This window comes from Oncorhynchus masou, chromosome 18 (assembly GCF_036934945.1).
Source record: "Oncorhynchus masou masou isolate Uvic2021 chromosome 18, UVic_Omas_1.1, whole genome shotgun sequence".
NCBI classification, from domain to species: Eukaryota; Metazoa; Chordata; class Actinopteri; order Salmoniformes; family Salmonidae; genus Oncorhynchus; species Oncorhynchus masou.
This window is the reverse complement of record NC_088229.1, coordinates 64,962,732-64,982,148: the sequence shown is the minus strand read 5'-3', so window position 1 is coordinate 64,982,148 and position 19,417 is coordinate 64,962,732. Positions and strand designations below refer to the sequence as shown.

Here is a 19,417-nt window from a genome sequence, read left to right as displayed (position 1 = left end):
AATTAGGCATTTCTAAATTATATTCTCCAAGAATCAATGGGTAGGCCTATATCATTCATCTATAAGTCTCCCCAAAATGTATGCCGCAACTACAGATTGCCACTTTAAGATTACGCACCTTGTCATGTAAATATATCAATCCTAAATATAATAAAATCACTATTTGACTGTGTGAAAAAATGTGGATATTGTAAAAACATTTTGACCTATAATAAAGCCTCAGGATGGCGCCAAAGTGCATAAATCTGATACTCTCGCGATCTCTCTCAATTAAATTCAATTCAAGGGGCTTTGTTGGCATGGGAAACATATGTTTACATTGCCAAAGCAAGTGAAATGGATAAAGAAAAGTGAAATAAACAATAAAAAGTCAACAGTTAACAGTAAATAATCTCTCTCTCCCCCTCTTTCACACACATGCATGCACACATAAACACTAACTACAATTGGTAAAATAATGGCAACAAGGTGTTGCTCCGTTCTAAAAACCCAAATAAAATATAATCTGTGATATGCATATGCTTTATATTTATAGAATAATTTCCAACTAGACTGTTTGTCACTAGTTAGCACAGCCAAAAAGTCAAAATTGTCTATATCCCCAAAATTCATGGTCTTAATTTATGGTTTGTGTTAGGCATAAGGTTAGTTGTGTGGATAAGGTTGGGGTTAAGGTTAGGTTAAAAATCTGATTATAAGAAGAGAAATTGTAGAAATAGAAGGGGTTTAGCCATAATTATGACTTTGTGGCGACGATTAACTAGGCTAGCCTACACCTCTGCGGGTTCTTCTGACGTCATCCCGGTATATTTCCCTCCAGTCTAGCCGATACAACATTTCCAGAGTTCTTTGCTGCGCTAACCACTCCTGCGATGGTCACCGCCTTACATTTTACAATGTATCACAAACCAAGCTTGTTAACCGGAGTCTGTTTATCCTATTAATTTACTCTAACCCATTAACCTGCTGCCTTGGCGCCGCTGCATGGATAAGGGTACTACAGGGACTGGTAATTTGGAGAAATTATGGAAAAGACTAATGAATCACTGAAATTGGGGGGAATAATCATTGTGCATTGATGGATTCCCAATGCATTATTAATAACGAATTAATATATACGAATGGAACCAATTAAATCTTATTAATCTCATGAGATCATCTTTGACCAAAGACCTGATGAAGGAACTTGCCAGGACCAGTATGACTACAGCGGAGATGGATCTGCGTCTGCTGAGGGCGCACCAAACAACCACTGCAACTTTGCCAATTCTGAGCCCCACGGAAAATGACACGACATGCGGGATGCAGATTCTCAGCCACGGGAATGTGGAGAAGGTTCTTATCGGAGGAGTTCTCACTGTGCTCACTTTGCTCACCATTTGCGGTAACTTACTTGTGGTGATATCCGTGTGCTTTGTGAAGAAGCTGAAGCAGCCCTCCAATTATCTCATCGTCTCCCTGGCGGTCGCGGACCTGTCTATAGCCGTGGCGGTGATGCCTTTTGTCAGCATCACGGACCTCATCGGGGGACAGTGGATCTTCGGACAGGTGTTCTGCAACGTTTTTATTGCCATGGACGTGATGTGTTGCACTGCATCAATCATGACCCTGTGTGTAATAAGCATAGACAGGTGAGTCAAGATGCAGTCTCGACTCCCTAATGAAACCAATAAATTGCAAATGTTTTTAATTTTGTCTTCCCCCAAACCATTATTTATCCAGGTTAGTCTCATAAGAAAAGTAAACAGCAATTAGCACCAATGAACAGACTTGATTATGTTTTTTTTTATTCAACCATTGAGGAAACATTGAGAATGGATTATTGTATCTATACCAACCCTGTCAACCCTATACCAGGGGTGGCCAACCCTCCTCCTCTTGAGTTTCTGGGCTGGGGGAAGGTGCAGGTTTTTACTGTAGCCCTGCTCTAACACACCTGCTTCTAATCAGCTGCTCATCAGGTCCTTGATTAGCATAATCAGGTGCGTTAGAGAAGGGCTGGAGCAAAAGCCTGCACTGCAGCAGGAAGATGGTTGGCCACCCTTTGATCTACAGTATACCAGGGGTATTCAACTCTTGCCCTACGAGGTCCAAAGCCTGCTGGTTTTCTGGTCTACCTGATAAATAATTGCACCCACCTGGTGTCCCAGGTAAGTCCCTCCTTGATTAGAGGGAACTGGCTTCACTGTGTTCTTTCATTGTTTCCCTCTAATCAGCTTCTTCGTTTGTCCATAGTTGAGTTTGAGGAATCTATACTATCCTGTGATTACTTTGTCAATCATATTACTTCCATCGGAGACTTCTCAATATTTAAAACATATCTCTTTGCCATTACAGGTACCTAGGCATAACTAAACCCTTGACCTACCCTGTGCGACAGAGTGGGAGATGCATGGCCAAAATAGTTCTGTCTGTGTGGCTGCTGTCGGCCTCCATCACCCTTCCCCCGTTGTTCGGCTGGGCCCAGAACGTCAACGACGACAAGGTGTGTCTAATCAGCCAGGACGTGGGCTACACTATCTATTCCACCGCCGTCGCGTTCTACATCCCCATGTCGGTGATGTTGATGATGTACTACAACATCTACCGAGCGGCCAAGGTGAGTGCCGCCAAGCACACCATCCAAGGCTTCCCCAAGGTGGAGGACGAATGCAACAGTGTTGACTGCGTGGCCGCGGCCTTTAAGCTCCAGAAGGAGGTAGAGGAGTGCGCCAGTTTCTCTCGTCTGCTGAAGAACGACAGGAAGAACATCTCGATCTTCAAACGGGAACAGAAGGCGGCCGCCACCCTGGGCATCGTGGTGGGGGCCTTCTCCGTCTGCTGGCTGCCCTTCTTCCTTCTGTCCACGGCCAGGCCCTTCATCTGCGGGCCAGAGTGTAGCTGCGTTCCCCTCTGGGTGGAGAGGTTCCTGCTCTGGCTGGGCTACGCCAACTCCCTCATCAACCCCTTCATCTACGCCTTCTTCAACAGGGACCTGAGGACCACCTACCGTAACATCCTACTCTGCAGGTATAGGAACATCAACCGCAAACTCTCCGCCGCCAGCATGCACGAGGCCCTCAAACTGGCTGAGAGACCAGATCTGGTGATCTAGCTAAAACAGTGTTTCTTAAACTTCGTTTCACTCACAGAGACCGGCAAGCTATGGTTTGGATGAAAAATTGTATTTGACATTTGACTAAATTAAGGCAGATAACCCTCTGGACCAGTCAGCAAACATTGCTCTAGACTGAGGAATCCTATTCAGTTCATGAGTAGAGGAAGGCTATGTAAATGTATAGAAAATAACTGTTATTATTGTTCACACCTGGCACACACAAGAACATTAGCTCCACATTTTGTCAGGTTATTGGGACAGACCCAAACCAAGCGTCAGATTACAGTCTTCCCTCAATCAATTATTTTCAATCGACTGTTCTGATAGGCATTCTGAATGGCTGTTCTTCTGCATTTTAGAGCACACTGTCAGAAATTAAATGTTAGATGACGGTGAAATGCAGAGAACATCTTTAGATAGCATGGCACACTCTGATGTATTGGATGAGAGGACAAATAATAGGCTATGGCTGTGGTAGGACAAATGACGCCGTCATGTTATTTTGTTAGATATATCACTGTGTATTTGGTACTTGAAATTGAAAATCACACTCGATGCATAAAGTTTGTGTGAGAATTATTATTTTTTTTTAAATAAGATACATTTTAAAGTTCAACAATATGCACCACAGATGGTGAGCCATGGTTCCAGTTATGTATATTGAGTAACAGGAAAATTAATTGTTTTATGGTGTGTTCAATGAACCACCTTCGAAACCATTTGTGAAATTGTAATTATTGTGTGTAGAATTTTGACCAAACTCAGTCATGCAACACAATTATGTTAGTAACATATTTATATATGCTTGACAGTTGGTCATATAGACATATTTCGTCAAATGTACCATGCACTTTAGAGCATAACTAGTTTTGAGCCTTCAGCAGGGCACTTAGCCCTAATTGCTCCTGTAAGTCGCTCTGGATAAGAGCATCTGCTAAATGACTCAAATGTACATGTTGATATGTTAAGGACTGGGATTAACCCTTCATTGTACAGCACATACTGTGAATATATTTGATCAATGTATTACTATTTGATCAGTCATTAAGCTAGGCCTTTTTCAAGTATACTGAAATATTCAATGTTCAATGTATATTCAAGTATATTGTAGAGAAAAAACCTTATGTTGATAGGGATGACATTGGCCAAGGTTGACTAGGGTGAATAGTGGTACATAAATGTTTGATTGTTTTGATTTGTTCATTTATTCCAGATGTTTTTTTCATTTTTTAATTAAATAGCATATCTGAGAATGAGAAGGAACAGGTTGTACAGTATGTAGGAACATTATATATTTTTAGTAGTAGTTCTTGTTCTACCTTAAAGTTTTGCGTTACAGTATTGATAAAATCTAACTATTAGAAATGTTTATATTTTACGTCAAAATACACTAGGTCAACACATCATGCTACAACTCTAAATTGTGTTAATTTGACAGTGACGTGCTAGACTCTGTGCTTGTTTCATGCCAAAGCTCAGTCAAACACCGTAGTAAATGTTGAAGCACCAAAAGGAACAGAATGTACTAGAAGAGACCAGAGGATCATAGATGATCACACGCTTTCATTTGGAAACATGCTGGGCTGGCCTCAACAGGGGGATCAGTATTATTATTATAACCAAGGCATTAATTGTCTTGCTAGGGGGGAGGCACTTGACATCAGGGAACCCACAGCTTCCACGTGAGTCATTGCATCTGAAGCAATTGGCTTGGCTATTTCTTTGAAGTGGTATTTGTTTTGAGGTGTGAATCATAGACCAGCGAGGGATAGCTTAATTTATAGTATTTGTATTATCTTGTGGTTAAATCTAAAACGTTCCTCTTGTGCACCCTGTGGATTAGCAACAAAAAAAAGCAATTAGGATTTAGACAAATCTGCTGTAAGGGAGGATTTGGATCGCTCCATTCTCCCGTGCTAAGATGTGAACAGAGCTACCATTGAAACACATAGAACCTTAAAACAACTATGGCATCATGATGAGGCCGTGGAACTGAAAGATATTACCACAACTCGAAAACCACATGAGAGAACTATTAAAGCCATTTACATAGTTTTCCAAAGGAAAGACTCAAGGAAAAAGTAATGGGATTGCATGAGGACTGACAAAAATACAGCAATAGAAGTTAAAGCCCCTACAATGAATCTGCCTCTGACAATAAGCAGGCTTTGCACACTCTCCGGCCTTTTATTGCCAAAGCAGACATCAGGGAGTGTCCTCTCTGAGTAAATTAAATGTATATCCGGCTACAGTGACGGTCGCATCACTGAGTCAGTCAGGATAATGGAACCAGGGCGTACAAACAATGACCTTGAGGTTTCTCGTCCGTCGGGTTCCTAGATGCACTCTAACCATAAATCCGAGATTCTGACACCTCTGAATTACCCTTTCAAATGGATCGTCCTCTTAAATTACTCGATGATATGTCCTTTTCAATGACCCAACGCTGACCTGACCAGTTCTAAAAAGAGAAGGAAAGCCACAGAATTGAGCTGAGGATACAGGTTGTTTCCATTTGTGCCTCTTTGAGGGGTAATTCTCAGTGATAATGGGTGGGTGGGAGTACTGGATGGACATTGCATTCCTGAGAAATTGCTCTACCTGGTGGGTCCTTGTTTTTTTAAAACTTTTGCTAATAATTACCCCAATGATGAACACTTTTAAAGACCCCTAAATGCTGAATTAGGGTGGTCCACAGTCCACACTCTGAATCAGTTTATCTATAAAATCCCAGAATTTTCTAACTGGTTTATTTATTTATTATTCCCCTGGGTACATTTGAAATAGTTCCTTTGTCTTGTCAGTGTAAATCAGGAGTTCTCATTGCAATATACTTAATAGATTGTCCATGAAATACTTTTAATAATTGTATCTGTGCTTATAATCCCTCAAATGGCATGGTGACGTTCCCTGAAATGTACCTTCTCTCTCTTTCACTAAAATAAATGTAACACTTTTGGTGTATGGACAGACATCCAAAGAATGAAAGTGGCTTTTAAACCTCCTAGTCAATAGCAAATTCAAGGTATTTTAACTACTCTTGCTATGAAATATCCACGGAAATGAATGGACACTGTGACCGGAGAGCGTACAACTCCAAACCCTGTGTCTTACATATGAAACCCACACAAAAAAGATGTTCACTGAAGACCTTGAGAAGATTTGAAAGGACAGATTCAACTCTGAGGCTGTGTTTTTTTAGGCACCCCAATTCTGATGAGAATTGGCCTGCTTGTGGAAATGCAGTCTGAGTGGCCTGGGTGTTTACCTCCAGATAGGGCTCCGCACACTGAATAATCCACCGCAGATAAATTACATCTGTATATTCATAGGCAAGCTGTTTAAACTCCAATGTTTATAATACACTGTAAATTGGCTGATTTTCTTGTCACATTTAATTTAAAGCTTCACCTAGAGCATATGGCTCCACCTTTTGTATCTGCGCACATGCAGATTTTCAGCACAGATATGCACATTCAAGGTATAATTGCAGTATGACAAATGGCATACCATGAAACAGCACGTCAAATGAAATCCTCTCTGTGGGGAAGAATAACATGATATTGCTCATTACTGTCTCCTCGCTGGAATTTCCTGCCATCTTTCTAATTTACCTTTCCACAGGCAGCATCCTGTTCCAGTGTAGACTATTTTATGCTCTAACTTCTCACTCTAATAGGCATCCTAATGAATCAATATTCTAATTAGAATTAAGAATTGGATTTAAAGCTAACAATTAATAAAGGGGAAGTTGGGGTTTAACTTGAATAAAAAGCCTTTGGACGCCTGGTGCATGGACTTCCTGGAGTAGCGTCTGCTTTAATGATTTATAAACAGTATACATTAGAGTGACACACAGGGGGCGCTGTTTTGAAGTCACCACGCCTCTTTTTACGACTCCTCCACCATTGTAAAAAAATATATATTTTGGAAGCCTCCAGAAAGGCGTTTATTAATGTATACATTAGTTTTTTCTACTTGTATTATATTAAAGACACCTTAATGCATACATTTAAATTATAGTATGTGAGCTTAACATACAAATAAATAAAAAATATAGAAAGATTTTCCTAAAAGTATAATTTTTGGAGCGTGTTAATATTAATGTCCCCACTACAACAACAAAAATACTTAAATACATTTAATTTTGTCTTGCAAACATTTAATTGAAATAATGTAGATTTCCATTCATTCCAATGGAGGACTGCTCCTACTGGGGAGTGCCAAATTATGGCAGATAGGTAGTTTCAAAGTCTCTCATTGGCCAATACATAGCATAAGATATCTAGTGTTTATATACTGTACATCATTGGTCTACTCCCCTCCACCCATGGTGGGTGAGCTAAACATGGACAGACCCTGGTTCTCAGAGACAAAGCAATTTCAGGTCCAGTAAATCATAGTCCTGTGGAATATTCCCCCCATGCATTTAAACAAGCAGGTGTCTGTATTAACAGACCACCACTATCAGAGTTCTGACACACGCATTGGACAAGTGAGCTCACCAAAGACTCTTTTAGCTCTTTTAGCTGTTTGTGGGGATCAGCAGATAGAGGGTGTAGGCTACATGCTACCAGTCATCATCATCATTAACATTGGATCAGTGTGGGAGGGGGACACACTGGTAGCAACACCTTCTGTGAACTGTGAGCAACATGCACTGGGGGGAGAAACATTGAGATACATTGCATTCTGAAAGTATTCAGACCCCTTTCTTTTTCCACATTTTGTTAGGTTACAGCCTTATTATAAAATGGCTTAAATTGTTTTTCTCCTCTTCAATCTACACACAATACCCCATAATGACAAAGCGAAAACAGGTTTTTATAAATTTTAGCAAATATATATATTAAAAAAAACTGAAATATCTTATTGACATAAGTATTCAGACCCTTTGCTATGAGACTCTAAATTGAGCTCAGGTGCATCCTGTTTCCATTTATCATCCTTGAAATGCTTCTATGACTTGATTGGAGTCCACCTGTGATAAATTCAATTGATTGGACATGATTTGGAAAGGTAAACACCTGTCTATATAAGGTCCCACAGTTGACAGTGAATGTCTGAGCAGAAACCAAGACATAAGGTCAAAGGAATTGTCCGTAGAGCTCCGAGACAAGATTGTGTCGAGGCAAAGATCTGGGGAAGGGTACCAAAACATTTCTGCAGCATTGATGGTCCCTGAGAACACAGTGGCCTCCATTACTCTTAATTGGAAGAACCTTAGAACCGCCTAGACTCTTCCTAAAGCTTGCCGCCCGGCCAAACTGAGTAATCGGGGGAGAAGGGCCTTGGTCAGGGAGGTGAAGGACTCTCAGATCATGAGAAGTGACTCTCAGACAATGAGAAACAAGATTCTCTAGTCTGATGACACCTAGAAAAAAAGTGAAATATCACATTTAAATAAGTATTCATGCCCTTTATTCATTACTTTGTTGAAGCACCTTTGGCAGCATTTACAACCTTGAGTCTTCTTGGGTATGAGGCTACAAGCATGGCACACCTGTATTTGTATTTGTGGCACCTTAATTTGGGAGAACGGGTTCATAGTAATGGCTGGAATGGAATTAATGGAATGGTATCAAACATATGATTTCCAATTGTTTGATACCATTTCATTCACTCCATTCCAGACATTATCATGAGTAGTCCTCCCCTCAGCAGCCTCCTGTGATTAATACAACTCAAATGGAGGGAAATCATCCAAGTGTCTCTAGACCTTAATATCTCCTTAAATGACACAACATGGCTGAAACCTCCCAAGCCTCTTTGTGACTGTCCATCTGTCCAGTGTCTTACTGCCACCCTCTGTCCTCTGCCCTGAGGGGTCATGTCATTAGTGTCAGACTGGGAGGGATATCTGAGAGAAACTTTGACAGTAGGCAGGTTTCTATTGACCCAGGTTTATGTGACGAAAGCAATGTTGCAAAAAATATAATTGTGTAATGGAACCAGCAGATATGAGACATTTTCTAAAGATCAACAACATTTTTATCCTGTTTGACAGGGTTGGAAGATTGTTATTTTGTCGAGCTTTTCTTGATTTCTTTCTTTATCTTTCTTCAGGGCTCCTGAGAAGCGCAGCGGTCTAAGGCACTGCATCTCAGTGATTGGGAGTCCCATAGTGCGGCGCACAATTGGCCCAGCGTTGTCCGGGTTTGGCAGGTGTAGGCCGTCAATGTAAATAGGAATTTGTTCTCAACTGACTTGCCTAGTTAAATTAAGGTTAAATAAATAAACAATTGCGACAAATGATGATGGAAACTGTGTTTTTCGAATAAATTAAGATTGCCGAATCATTTGAGGGGCACGTAATGTCATGCATAACTATAAAACTCCACTCCTCATTTAATTTGAAACGCCTACTTCGTACAAAATAAAAAATGCAAACTATAAAAAATAATGTTTCTTTGCAGGACAAGGATTGTCTTGACTTTCAATAATGCCCTGCTTTTCTGGTTGGCTGGATACAAGTTTCACCATCCACTTATTTCCGATCTGCAGGAGTGCAAGTTTCACCATGGCGATACATTCAGGTACATGGGAAGTATTAGAACATGGCAAATATTAGTCAGTTATTGCATTCTATCCATTCTGGCTTTCTCTGGTTTCCTGAGACATAATACAGATAGGTGGGAGGGGATACAGGCTGTAGCCAATTTATTTACTGCCTAAATGGGTAACGGAAACGCTTCAACCACTACATTTTTATTCGACACTAGTTTTTTTTTCTCTCGGTGAGATGCCATTACGTACAGCTGTTTTTAAATGCACCCTAGCATGCAATTGTCGCATCTATTTTCTATGCGATCCTTCTAAATGTCTACAAAAAAAACGAGTGCACAAGTTAATGGAAACATAGCTGTGATTAATTCTAGAGGACAAAAGTTAGAGAGAAACGGCTGACAGCAATTTAAAAAGAAAAGATCCTTGCCGGTTTATGCTACTCTCGTCTGCTGAAGGTAATGCACTCAGCACATCTGTAATTCATCCGTATTGAATTCATCACACTTGGAACCATCGCTTTTAAAAAAAATTGTAGGCGTGAACAGGATTCATTTGATGATTTATGGAAATACACAAGGGACTGCTAGACTAGATTGAAAAAGGCAGATGTGTGATGAGTCCAATAGGACGACTAATTTAACCCTATTCAGAGACAGAGAGAGCATAACTACATGCACTCTTCCAAGATAATAATTTCCTCCAGGCAATAGCATGCCAATTCAACGTCAAAATGCTCAGCAGTGGTAGGTATTCAGGCACTAATTCATATCAGATGGCATGATCAGCTGATAGCCTATTTTATAGGTCCTTCAACTTCTTCAAGGTGTTTGTTGGACAGCAGAGATCACAGTTCTAATTATCCCATCTTGTCACTCTGGTTTCTGGACAGCCCCATCAACTGAGACACTGCAGGCTACCGAGACCAAATATATATATTCAATTACGAGCTCTACTATTGCCGGTAAAATGTACATATCAAATCTAGACAGTAAATGCATAAAATGTAATAGAAAGTAGCACTTCCTTATCACTTGCGTATCATTTTAATGAGGAAACTTGGTGAAACAGAGTTCCTCCACACAGCATACAGCAAGCAGCCTGTTCTCACACATCCCTGTGGAATCCTAATCAGACTGCGGACAACAGCATGGCAAGGTTGTTACAGACCCCTCCCCCCAGTGTCCAATTCCACCTTAACAAATTCTGGCCATGACCGCATAACCGCTGACCCACTAGCAGAGATGCAACAAATGCCTCATCAAAAACATTAATCAGTGTGGTGGGGCACCTGTGCATTGCTGTGCTCCATCTGACTGTGAGCCTTGTTTGAATATCAGGTGACCTAATTTGGACTCAACATGCATCCTCAGGGACACGTTTACAGGGCTAGTGTATGAGCAATTAACATGGCCTGCATTTCCATAGACTTTTAAAAAGGCTCTCCCGCTTTGCTGCTTGGTAGAATTCAGTGTTAATTGGGCTATTTCTGTATCTACAAACACTAATTTAGTTTGTAGAATGCAATTAAACACTACATAAGCAAATATATAAAAACAGGTCTTGAATATTATTGTAGCTAGTTTCATGCAACTGTGCCCGATTGCATAAAATACCTGACCCCTGGGTGCTGTTGGGCGGTGGTTTAAAATAGTATTCAAAGCGAAAGGCTCTACGTTGCCCTACTTTGTAGACCTGTAACTAACCCTAATTGGAGCGCAGCTCTTGTTTACCTTCTCTCTCTGAGCTCAAGGACTTTGCTCAGATAGACAAGGTCACAGGGTTAATGTCCAGGATTACAGCTGGCAGGTTTATAGTTTAAATTATGAACTGGATGGTTTGAGCCCTGAATGTTGATTGGCTGACAGCGGTGGTATATCAGACCGTATAACACGGGTATGACAAAGCATGTATTTTTACTGCTCTAAATACGTTGGTAACCAGTTTATAATAGCAGTAAGGCACCTCGGGGGTTTGTGGTATATGGCCAATATACCACGGCTAAGGGCTGTATCCAGGCACTCAGCGGTGCACATAAGAACAGCCCTTAGCCGTGGTATATTGGCCATATACCACAAACCCCCGAGGTGCCTTATTGCTAAATCAGACACCTCTATAAAACATCCTCTCTGTGCATGTTTTTCAAAGAGACAGCAAGAGGTCTGATTATTCAACACACATCAGGAGCCAACGGAAAGCTTAAAGTGGCAATATATAACTTTGTGGGCGACCTGACAAAATTCACATAGAAATGTGAGTTATAGATCTATCATTCTACTTGAAAGCAAGTCTAAGAAGCAGTAGATCTGTTCTATGTGCGCTATTTCTATGCTTCCCGTTTTGTTTCTACCTCTTTTACTTTCGGTTTTGTGCGCCAGCTTCAACTTTTGTTTTGTACACCAGCTTCAAACAGCTGAAACAACAATATTTGTGGGAATGGAAAATATATTTCACAGCGGTTTAAATGGTACAACGACTCTATACACTATATTAACTTATTTTATCACATAAACTGAAATTAGGCAAACTATTAGAGTTTTAGCAACCAGGAAATGGCGGAGTGATTTCTGAGATGTGAAACTCTAATATCCGCTCAAAACGACAAATGTGTCATCTGTGACAACAGTTTACAGCAGAGGAAGTGTCAATGTTAGAGATGTGTGCAGAATTAGAGTGCGAGGAGGAATCAAGGAATCTTCATTGACATGGCACTTGCATGACTGAGGATGGATATCAGCAGTACCCGATTGCTCAGGGGCCCATAAATCATCATAGCTGTTCTCTGGGAACTCTTGTCCTAGGGATTATTGCAGTGAGTGAAAGATTCTAACAACTGATACTGGTGGGCTAGTGGCTGAAGCCAAACTCTGCTGCCATAAGTATGAATGAGGAGGCCTGCAATGTCGCTCTGAGGACAGACTTGATTTGGCAGATTGATTCATGATGAACAAATCAAAGTTTATTTGTCACGTGAGCCAAATACAACAGGTGTAGTAGACCTTACAGTGAAATGCTTACTTACAGGCTCTAACCAACAGTGCAATTTTAAGTTTAAAAAAAGAGGTATTAGGTGAATAGATAAGAAATAAAAACAACAGTAAAAAGGCAGTGAAAAATAACAGTAGAGAGGCTGTATACAGTAGTGAGGCTTTAACAGTAGAGAGGCTATATACAGTAGTGAGGCTATAACAGTAGTGTGGCTATATACAGTAGTGAGGCTAAACAGTAGTGAGGCTATAACAGTAGTGAGGCTGTATACAGTAGTGAGGCTATAACAGTAGTGAGGCTATATACAGTAGTGAGGCTGTATACAGTAGTGAGGCTATAACAGTAGTGAGGCTGTATACAGTAGTGAGGCTATAACAGTAGTGAGGCTGTATACAGTAGTGAGGCTATAACAGTAGTGAGGCTATAACAGTAGTGAGGCTGTATACAGTAGTGAGGCTATATACAGCTGATAACAGCTATAGAGAGGTAGTGAGGCTATACAGTAGTGAGGCTATAACAGTAGTAAGGCTATAACAGTAGTGAGGCTGTATACAGTAGTGAGGCTATAACAGTAGTGTGGCTGTATACAGTAGTGAGGCTGTAAACAGTAGTGAGGCTGTATACAGTAGTGAGGCTATAACAGTAGTGAGACTATAACAGTAGTGTGGCTGTATACAGTAGTGAGGCTATATACAGTAGTGAGGCTTTATACAGTAGTGAGGCTATAACAGTAGTGTGGCTGTATACAGTAGTGAGGCTGTATACAGTAGTGAGGGTATACAGTAGTGAGGCTATAACAGTAGTGAGGCTGTATACAGTAGTGAGGCTGTATACAGTAGTGAGGCTGTATACAGTAGTGAGGCTATAACAGTAGTGAGGCTATACAGTAGTGAGGCTATAACAGTAGTGAGGCTATAACAGTAGTGAGGCTGTATACAGTAGTGAGGCTATATACAGTAGTGAGGCTATATACAGTAGTGAGGCTATATACAGTATATATACAGTAGTGAGACAGTATAACAGTGAGGTATACAGTAGTGAGGCTGTATACAGTAGTGAGGCTATAACTAGTATACAGTAGTGAGTGAGAGGCTATAACTATACAGTAGTGAGGTATACAGTAGTGTGGCTGTATACAGTAGTGAGACTGTATACAGTAGTGAGGCTGTATACAGTAGTGAGGCTATAACAATAGAGAGGTTATATACAGTAAAAATAGCTTTGTACTTTAGCTATAAAGTCCTCCAAGTGACTTCAAATCAAGTAGACTACTACTGAGGTATATTGGGAAATGACATTAAGGTAAGGTCCCCGACTCTTCTTAAATGACCATCATGTCAATGACAAGGTCAGCACATCCCATCTTTATTGCCATAAGCAATCTCGACGTTTCAACCCATTAAAAAAAAGTGTCTTCAAAGCTTTCTCAACTCACTTTCAAATGCATCAGCAAACATTTCCTCTGCATTTTTAGCCAAAAAAATAATCAACTGTCAGGGAGTTATTACTTGGTAATAGAATTGAGACATTTCCAATCTTGAAATGGAATGACTGGGCAAATTAGATGAGGGGCTCCTATAGAATCAAACTCAATCCCAGAACTCAGGACACGGACATGACTCCTCAACTCCAAATGCCTGTTCACCGGTCTAACGTGAAAAGCCAATTTAATTCCCAATTTATTTGTTGGATGACAGACAGGTTATATTGTATGCAGCTATTGCAGTCCAATATTCAGAGTAAACCAGAACTACTGTATATTTACCCTGATATGTTCATCGAGGGTCTGAAACTTCTCCCCTAAGAAAATGTATGATACAATTCATTTCTATTGCTACTCTTTTTACTCGTTTCATTTTTCCTAAAATGTCGTATTTCCAGGAGGTTGGGGGTGGGGGTGGGAATAAAAAAAATACATATCTATTTGCACTTTAGGAAATATCAATAAAACCAATGGGGGGGAAGGGGTTAACAGAACCTCTCAACATTGAAACTCCTACATCAATTATTCTAACCCTGAAAAGCATTCCAACGAACATAGCTCATGCATTTGTAATAGGTTTTCACCCCGACCCCGCCATTCTGGAAACATCTTTCCCAAAGCTATGGATCATGTTCTGAGTGCCTGTTATTTTACGCACATATTTTTTCTAAGTAGCTACTGTGCACACTCACCCCCTCTTCACCCACCCAATTGGCCCAGCGTCGTCCAGGTTAGGGGAGGGTTTGGCCAGCCAGAATGTCCTTGTCACATCGCGCTCTAGCGACTCCTTGTGGTGGGCCGGACGCATGCACTCTGACATCGGGCTCCAGCTGTATGGTGTTCCCTCCGACAAATTGGTGCAGCTGGCTTCCGGGTTAAGCGAGCAATGTGTCAAGAAGCGGTGCGGTTTGTGTTTCAGAGGACGCATGGCTCTCGACCTTTGCCTCTCCCGAGTCCATAAGGGAATTGCCGCGATGGGACAAGATTGTAACTACCAATTGAGGAGAAAAAGGCGTAAAAAGTAAAAATAAAAATGTTGACTATATGAACTTATGTGAAAGTACATTAAGTTTTGACTGTAATTGACTGCAAGTTTCTGCAGATGATCTTCACCAACTTCATCCTGCAGCCATCACCTGCATTGTGGGATGCTCTTTTGTCATCTAATCATTAGGGTGTTTTTGTTTGACCCCTACGAATGTGACATGACTATAACAGGAACCAACTTTTCAGTGATTCAATGTATACAGTAGATATATAAACTCAGCAAAAAAAAGAAACGTCCTCTCACTGTCAACTGCGTTTATTTAAAGCAAACTTAACATGTTTAAATATTTGAGTGAATATAACAAGATTCAACAACTGAGACATAAACTGAACAAATTCCACAGACATGTGACTAACAGAAATTGAATAATGTTTCCCTGAACAAAGGGTCAAAATCAAAAGTAACAGTCAGTATCTGGTGTGGCCACCAGCTGCATTAAGTACTACAGTGCATCTCCTCCTCATGGACTACATCAGATTTGCCTGTTCTTACTGTGAGATTTAATCCCACTCTTCCACCAAGGTACCAGCAAGTTCCCGGACATTTCTAGCCCTAGCCCTCACCCTCCGATCCAACAGGTCCCAGACATGCTCAATGGGATTGAGATCCGGGCTCTTCGCTGGCCATGGCAGAACACTGACATTCCTGTCTTGCAGGAAATCACGAACAGAATGAGCAGTGTGGCTGGTGGCATTGTCATGCTGGAGGGTCATGTCAGGATGAGCCTGCAGGAAGGGTACCACATGAGGGAGGAGGATGTCTTCCCTGTAACGCACAGCATTGCGATTGCCTGCAATGACAACAAGCTCAGTCCAATGATGACCAGACCATGACAGACCCTCCACCTCCAAATCGATCCTGCTCCGCTCCCGCTCCGTGTAATGCTCATTCCTCTGACGATAAATGCGAATCCGACCATCACCCCTGGTGAAACAAAACCACGACTTGTCACTGAAGAGCACTTTTTGCCAGTCCTGTCTGGTCCAGCAATGGTGGGTTTGTGCCCAGAGGCAACATTGTTGCCGGTGATGTCTGCTGAGGACCTGCCTTACAACAGGCCTACCAGCCCTCAGTCCAGCCTCTCTCAGCCTATTGCGGACAGTCTGAGCACTGATGGAGGGATTGTGCGTTCCTGGTGTAACTCAGGCAGTTGTTGTTGCCATCCTGTACCTGTCCCACAGGTGTGATGCTCGGATGTACCAATCCTGTGCAGGTGTTGTTACACGTGGTCTGCCACTGCGAGGACGATCTTCTGTCCGTCCTGTCTCCCTGTAGCGCTGTCTTAGGCGACTCACAGTCTGGACATTGCAATGTATTGCCCTGGCCACATCTGCAGTTCTCATGCATCCTTGCAGCACGCCTAAGGCAAATTCACGCAGATGAGCAGGGACACTGGGCATCTTTCTTTTGGTCTTTTTCAGAGTCAGTAGAAAGGCCTCTTTAGTGTCCTAAGTTTTCATAACTGTGACCTTAATTGCCTACTGTCTGTAAGCTTATAGTGTCTAAACGCCTATTCCACAGGTGCATGTTAATTAATTCTTTATAGTTCATTGAACAAGCATGGAAAACAGTGTTTAAACCATTTACAATGAAGATATGTGAAGTTATTTGAATGTTTACGAATTATCTTTGAAAGACAGGTTCCAGAAAAAAGGACGTTTCTTTTTTTGCTGAGTTTACAAATTAATGTGATATTTGAGGCTCTCCCACCAATTGATTGTACAATGAACACACATATGATTTCAGTTTGTAAGTGCGTGATATGGGGGTTGGAGACATTACAAAGAAACACTTTTATAAACAATGGCAACCCTGCCATGTTGCAGTGAGCATTGCTGTTGGAAAACCACATCAGTGTCTGACTTTCGCCTGTTGCAGATGCACCTCTCCCGACTGCAGACTTCGACTTTCATCTGCAGTCGGTTTGCTTCAGCCTTAACACTCAAATGAGCATTACAGCCTCATATTTCTGAACAGCTGAAATAAAAAACCTGCAGCGATCTGAACGAACATTCAAGGCCATTATGAAGGCTTCAACGTTCTTTGTCTTTTGTAAGAGATACTGCAGTTGCACAAGCAGGGCGCAGTCCCTACACATTGCATAGGAGCTTAAAAACAATCTGCGTTTTGTGTGATGATGTAGGTAGGCTAATCTGTGTAGTTGCTGCCATATTTTAGCCACTAGCCAGAGTTGCTGAAAAATAACTACTACTTACAGTGCCTTCAGAAAGTATTCATACCCCTTGACCTTTTCCACATTTTGTTGTGTTACAAACTGAATTAAAATGGATAAAATTATTCAAAAAATATTCCCAAAAATGCATCCTGCTTGCAAAAAGGCATTAAAGTAAAACTGCAGAAAATGTGGCAAAGAAATAAACTTTATGGCCTGAATACAAAGCGTTATTTTGGGGGGAAAATCCATCATAACAACTCACTAAGTACCACTCTTCATATTTTCAAGCATGGTAGTGGCTGCATCATGTTATGTGTATGCTTTACATCGACAAGGGACTAAGGAGTTTTTAGGATGAAAATAAACGGAATAGAGCTAAGCACAGGCAAAAAAAGCTGGTACAGTCTGCTTTCCAACAGACACTGGGAGACAAATTCACCTTTCAGCAGGGCAATAATATAAAACACAAAGCCAAATATAAACAGGAGTTGCTTACTAAGACAACATTGAATGTTCCTGAGTGGCCTAGTTCCAGTTATGACTTAAATCGGCTTGAAAATATATGGCAAGACTTGAAAATGGCTGTCTAGAATTGATCAACAACAAACTAGGCTGAGCTTGAAGATTATTAGTTAAAAACAATGTGTGAATATTGTACAATCCAGGTATGTAAAGCTCTTAGAGACCTACACAGAAAGACTCACAGTTGTAATAGCTGCCAAATGTGGTTCTGTTGACTCTGAATTAGATATTTACAGTTGAAGCCAGAAGTTTACTTACACCTTAGCCAAATACATTTAAACTCAGTTTTTCACAATTCCTGACATTTAATCCTAGTAAAAATTCCCTGTCTTAGGTAGGTTAGGATCACCACTTTATTTTAAGAATTTTAAAATCATGATAAATAGTAGAGAAAATTATTTATTTCAGCATTTATTTCATTCATCACATTCCCAATGGGTCAGAAGTTTACATATACTCAATTAGTACTTGGTAGCATTGCCTTTAAATTGTTTAACTTGGGTCAAACGTTTTGGGTAGCCTTCCACAAGCTTCCCACAATAAGTTGGGTGAATTTTGGCCTGTTCCTCCTGACAGAGCTGGTGTAACTGAGTCAGGTTTGTAGGCCTCCTTGCTCGCATACACTTTTTCAGTTCTGCCCACAAATTTTCGATGAAATTGAGGTCATGGCTTTGCGATGGCCACTCCAATACCTTGACTTTGTTGTCCTTAAGCGATTTTGCCACAACTTTGGAAGTATGCTTGGGGCCATTGTCCATTTGGAAGACCCATTTGCGACCAAGCTTTAACTTCCTGACTGATGTCTTGAGATGTTGCTTCAATATATCCACATCATTTTCCTGCCTCATGATGCCACCTATTTTGTGAAGTGCACCAGTCCCTCCTGCAGCAAAGCACCCCCACAACATGATGCTGCCACCCCTGTGTTTGACGGTTGGGATGGTGTTCTTCGGCTTGCAAGCCTCCCCCTTTTTCCTCCAAACATAACGATGGTCTTTATGGACAAAGAGTTCTATTTTTGTTTCATCAGACCAGAGGACATTTCTCCAAAAAGTACGATCTTTGTCCCCATTGGTATTTGCAAACCGTAGTCTGGCTTTTTTATGGCGGTATTGGAGCAGTGGCTTCTTCCTTGTTGAGCGGCCTTTCAGGTTATGTCGATATAGGACTCGTTTTACTGTGGATATAGATACTTTTGTACCTGTTTCCTCCAACATCTTCACAAGTGCCTTTGCTGTTGTTCTGGGTTAGATTTGCACTTTTTGCACCAAAGTACATTCATATCTAGGAGACAGAACGCGTCTTCTTCCTGAGTGGTATGATGACTGCGTGGTCCCTTGGTGTTTATACTTGCGTACTATTGTTTGTAAAGATGAACGTTTTCTGGAATTTTCCAAGCTGTTTAAAGGCACAGCCAACTTTGTGTATGTAAACTTCTGACCCACTGGAATTGTGATCCAGTAAATTATAAGTGAAATAATCTGTCCGTAAACAATTGTTGTGTCATGCACAAAGTAGATGTCCTAACCGACTTGCCAAACTATAGTTTGTTAACAAGAAATTTGTGGAGTGGTTGAAAAACGAGTTTTAATGACTCCA

General features: G+C 41.0%; 1 protein-coding gene across 1 annotated transcript; it reads left to right on the top strand.

Annotated features, from left to right (window-relative positions):
• The first annotated feature begins 1,149 nt into the window (after window positions 1-1,149).
• Window positions 1,150-4,501, top strand: LOC135503761 (5-hydroxytryptamine receptor 7-like). Its single transcript, XM_064921902.1, has 2 exons — window positions 1,150-1,631; window positions 2,338-4,501. The coding sequence occupies exons 1-2, from the start codon at window positions 1,150-1,152 to the stop codon at window positions 3,092-3,094; spliced, it is 1,239 nt and encodes a 412-aa protein (XP_064777974.1). The 3' UTR covers window positions 3,095-4,501.
• The last annotated feature ends 14,916 nt before the right edge of the window (window positions 4,502-19,417 follow it).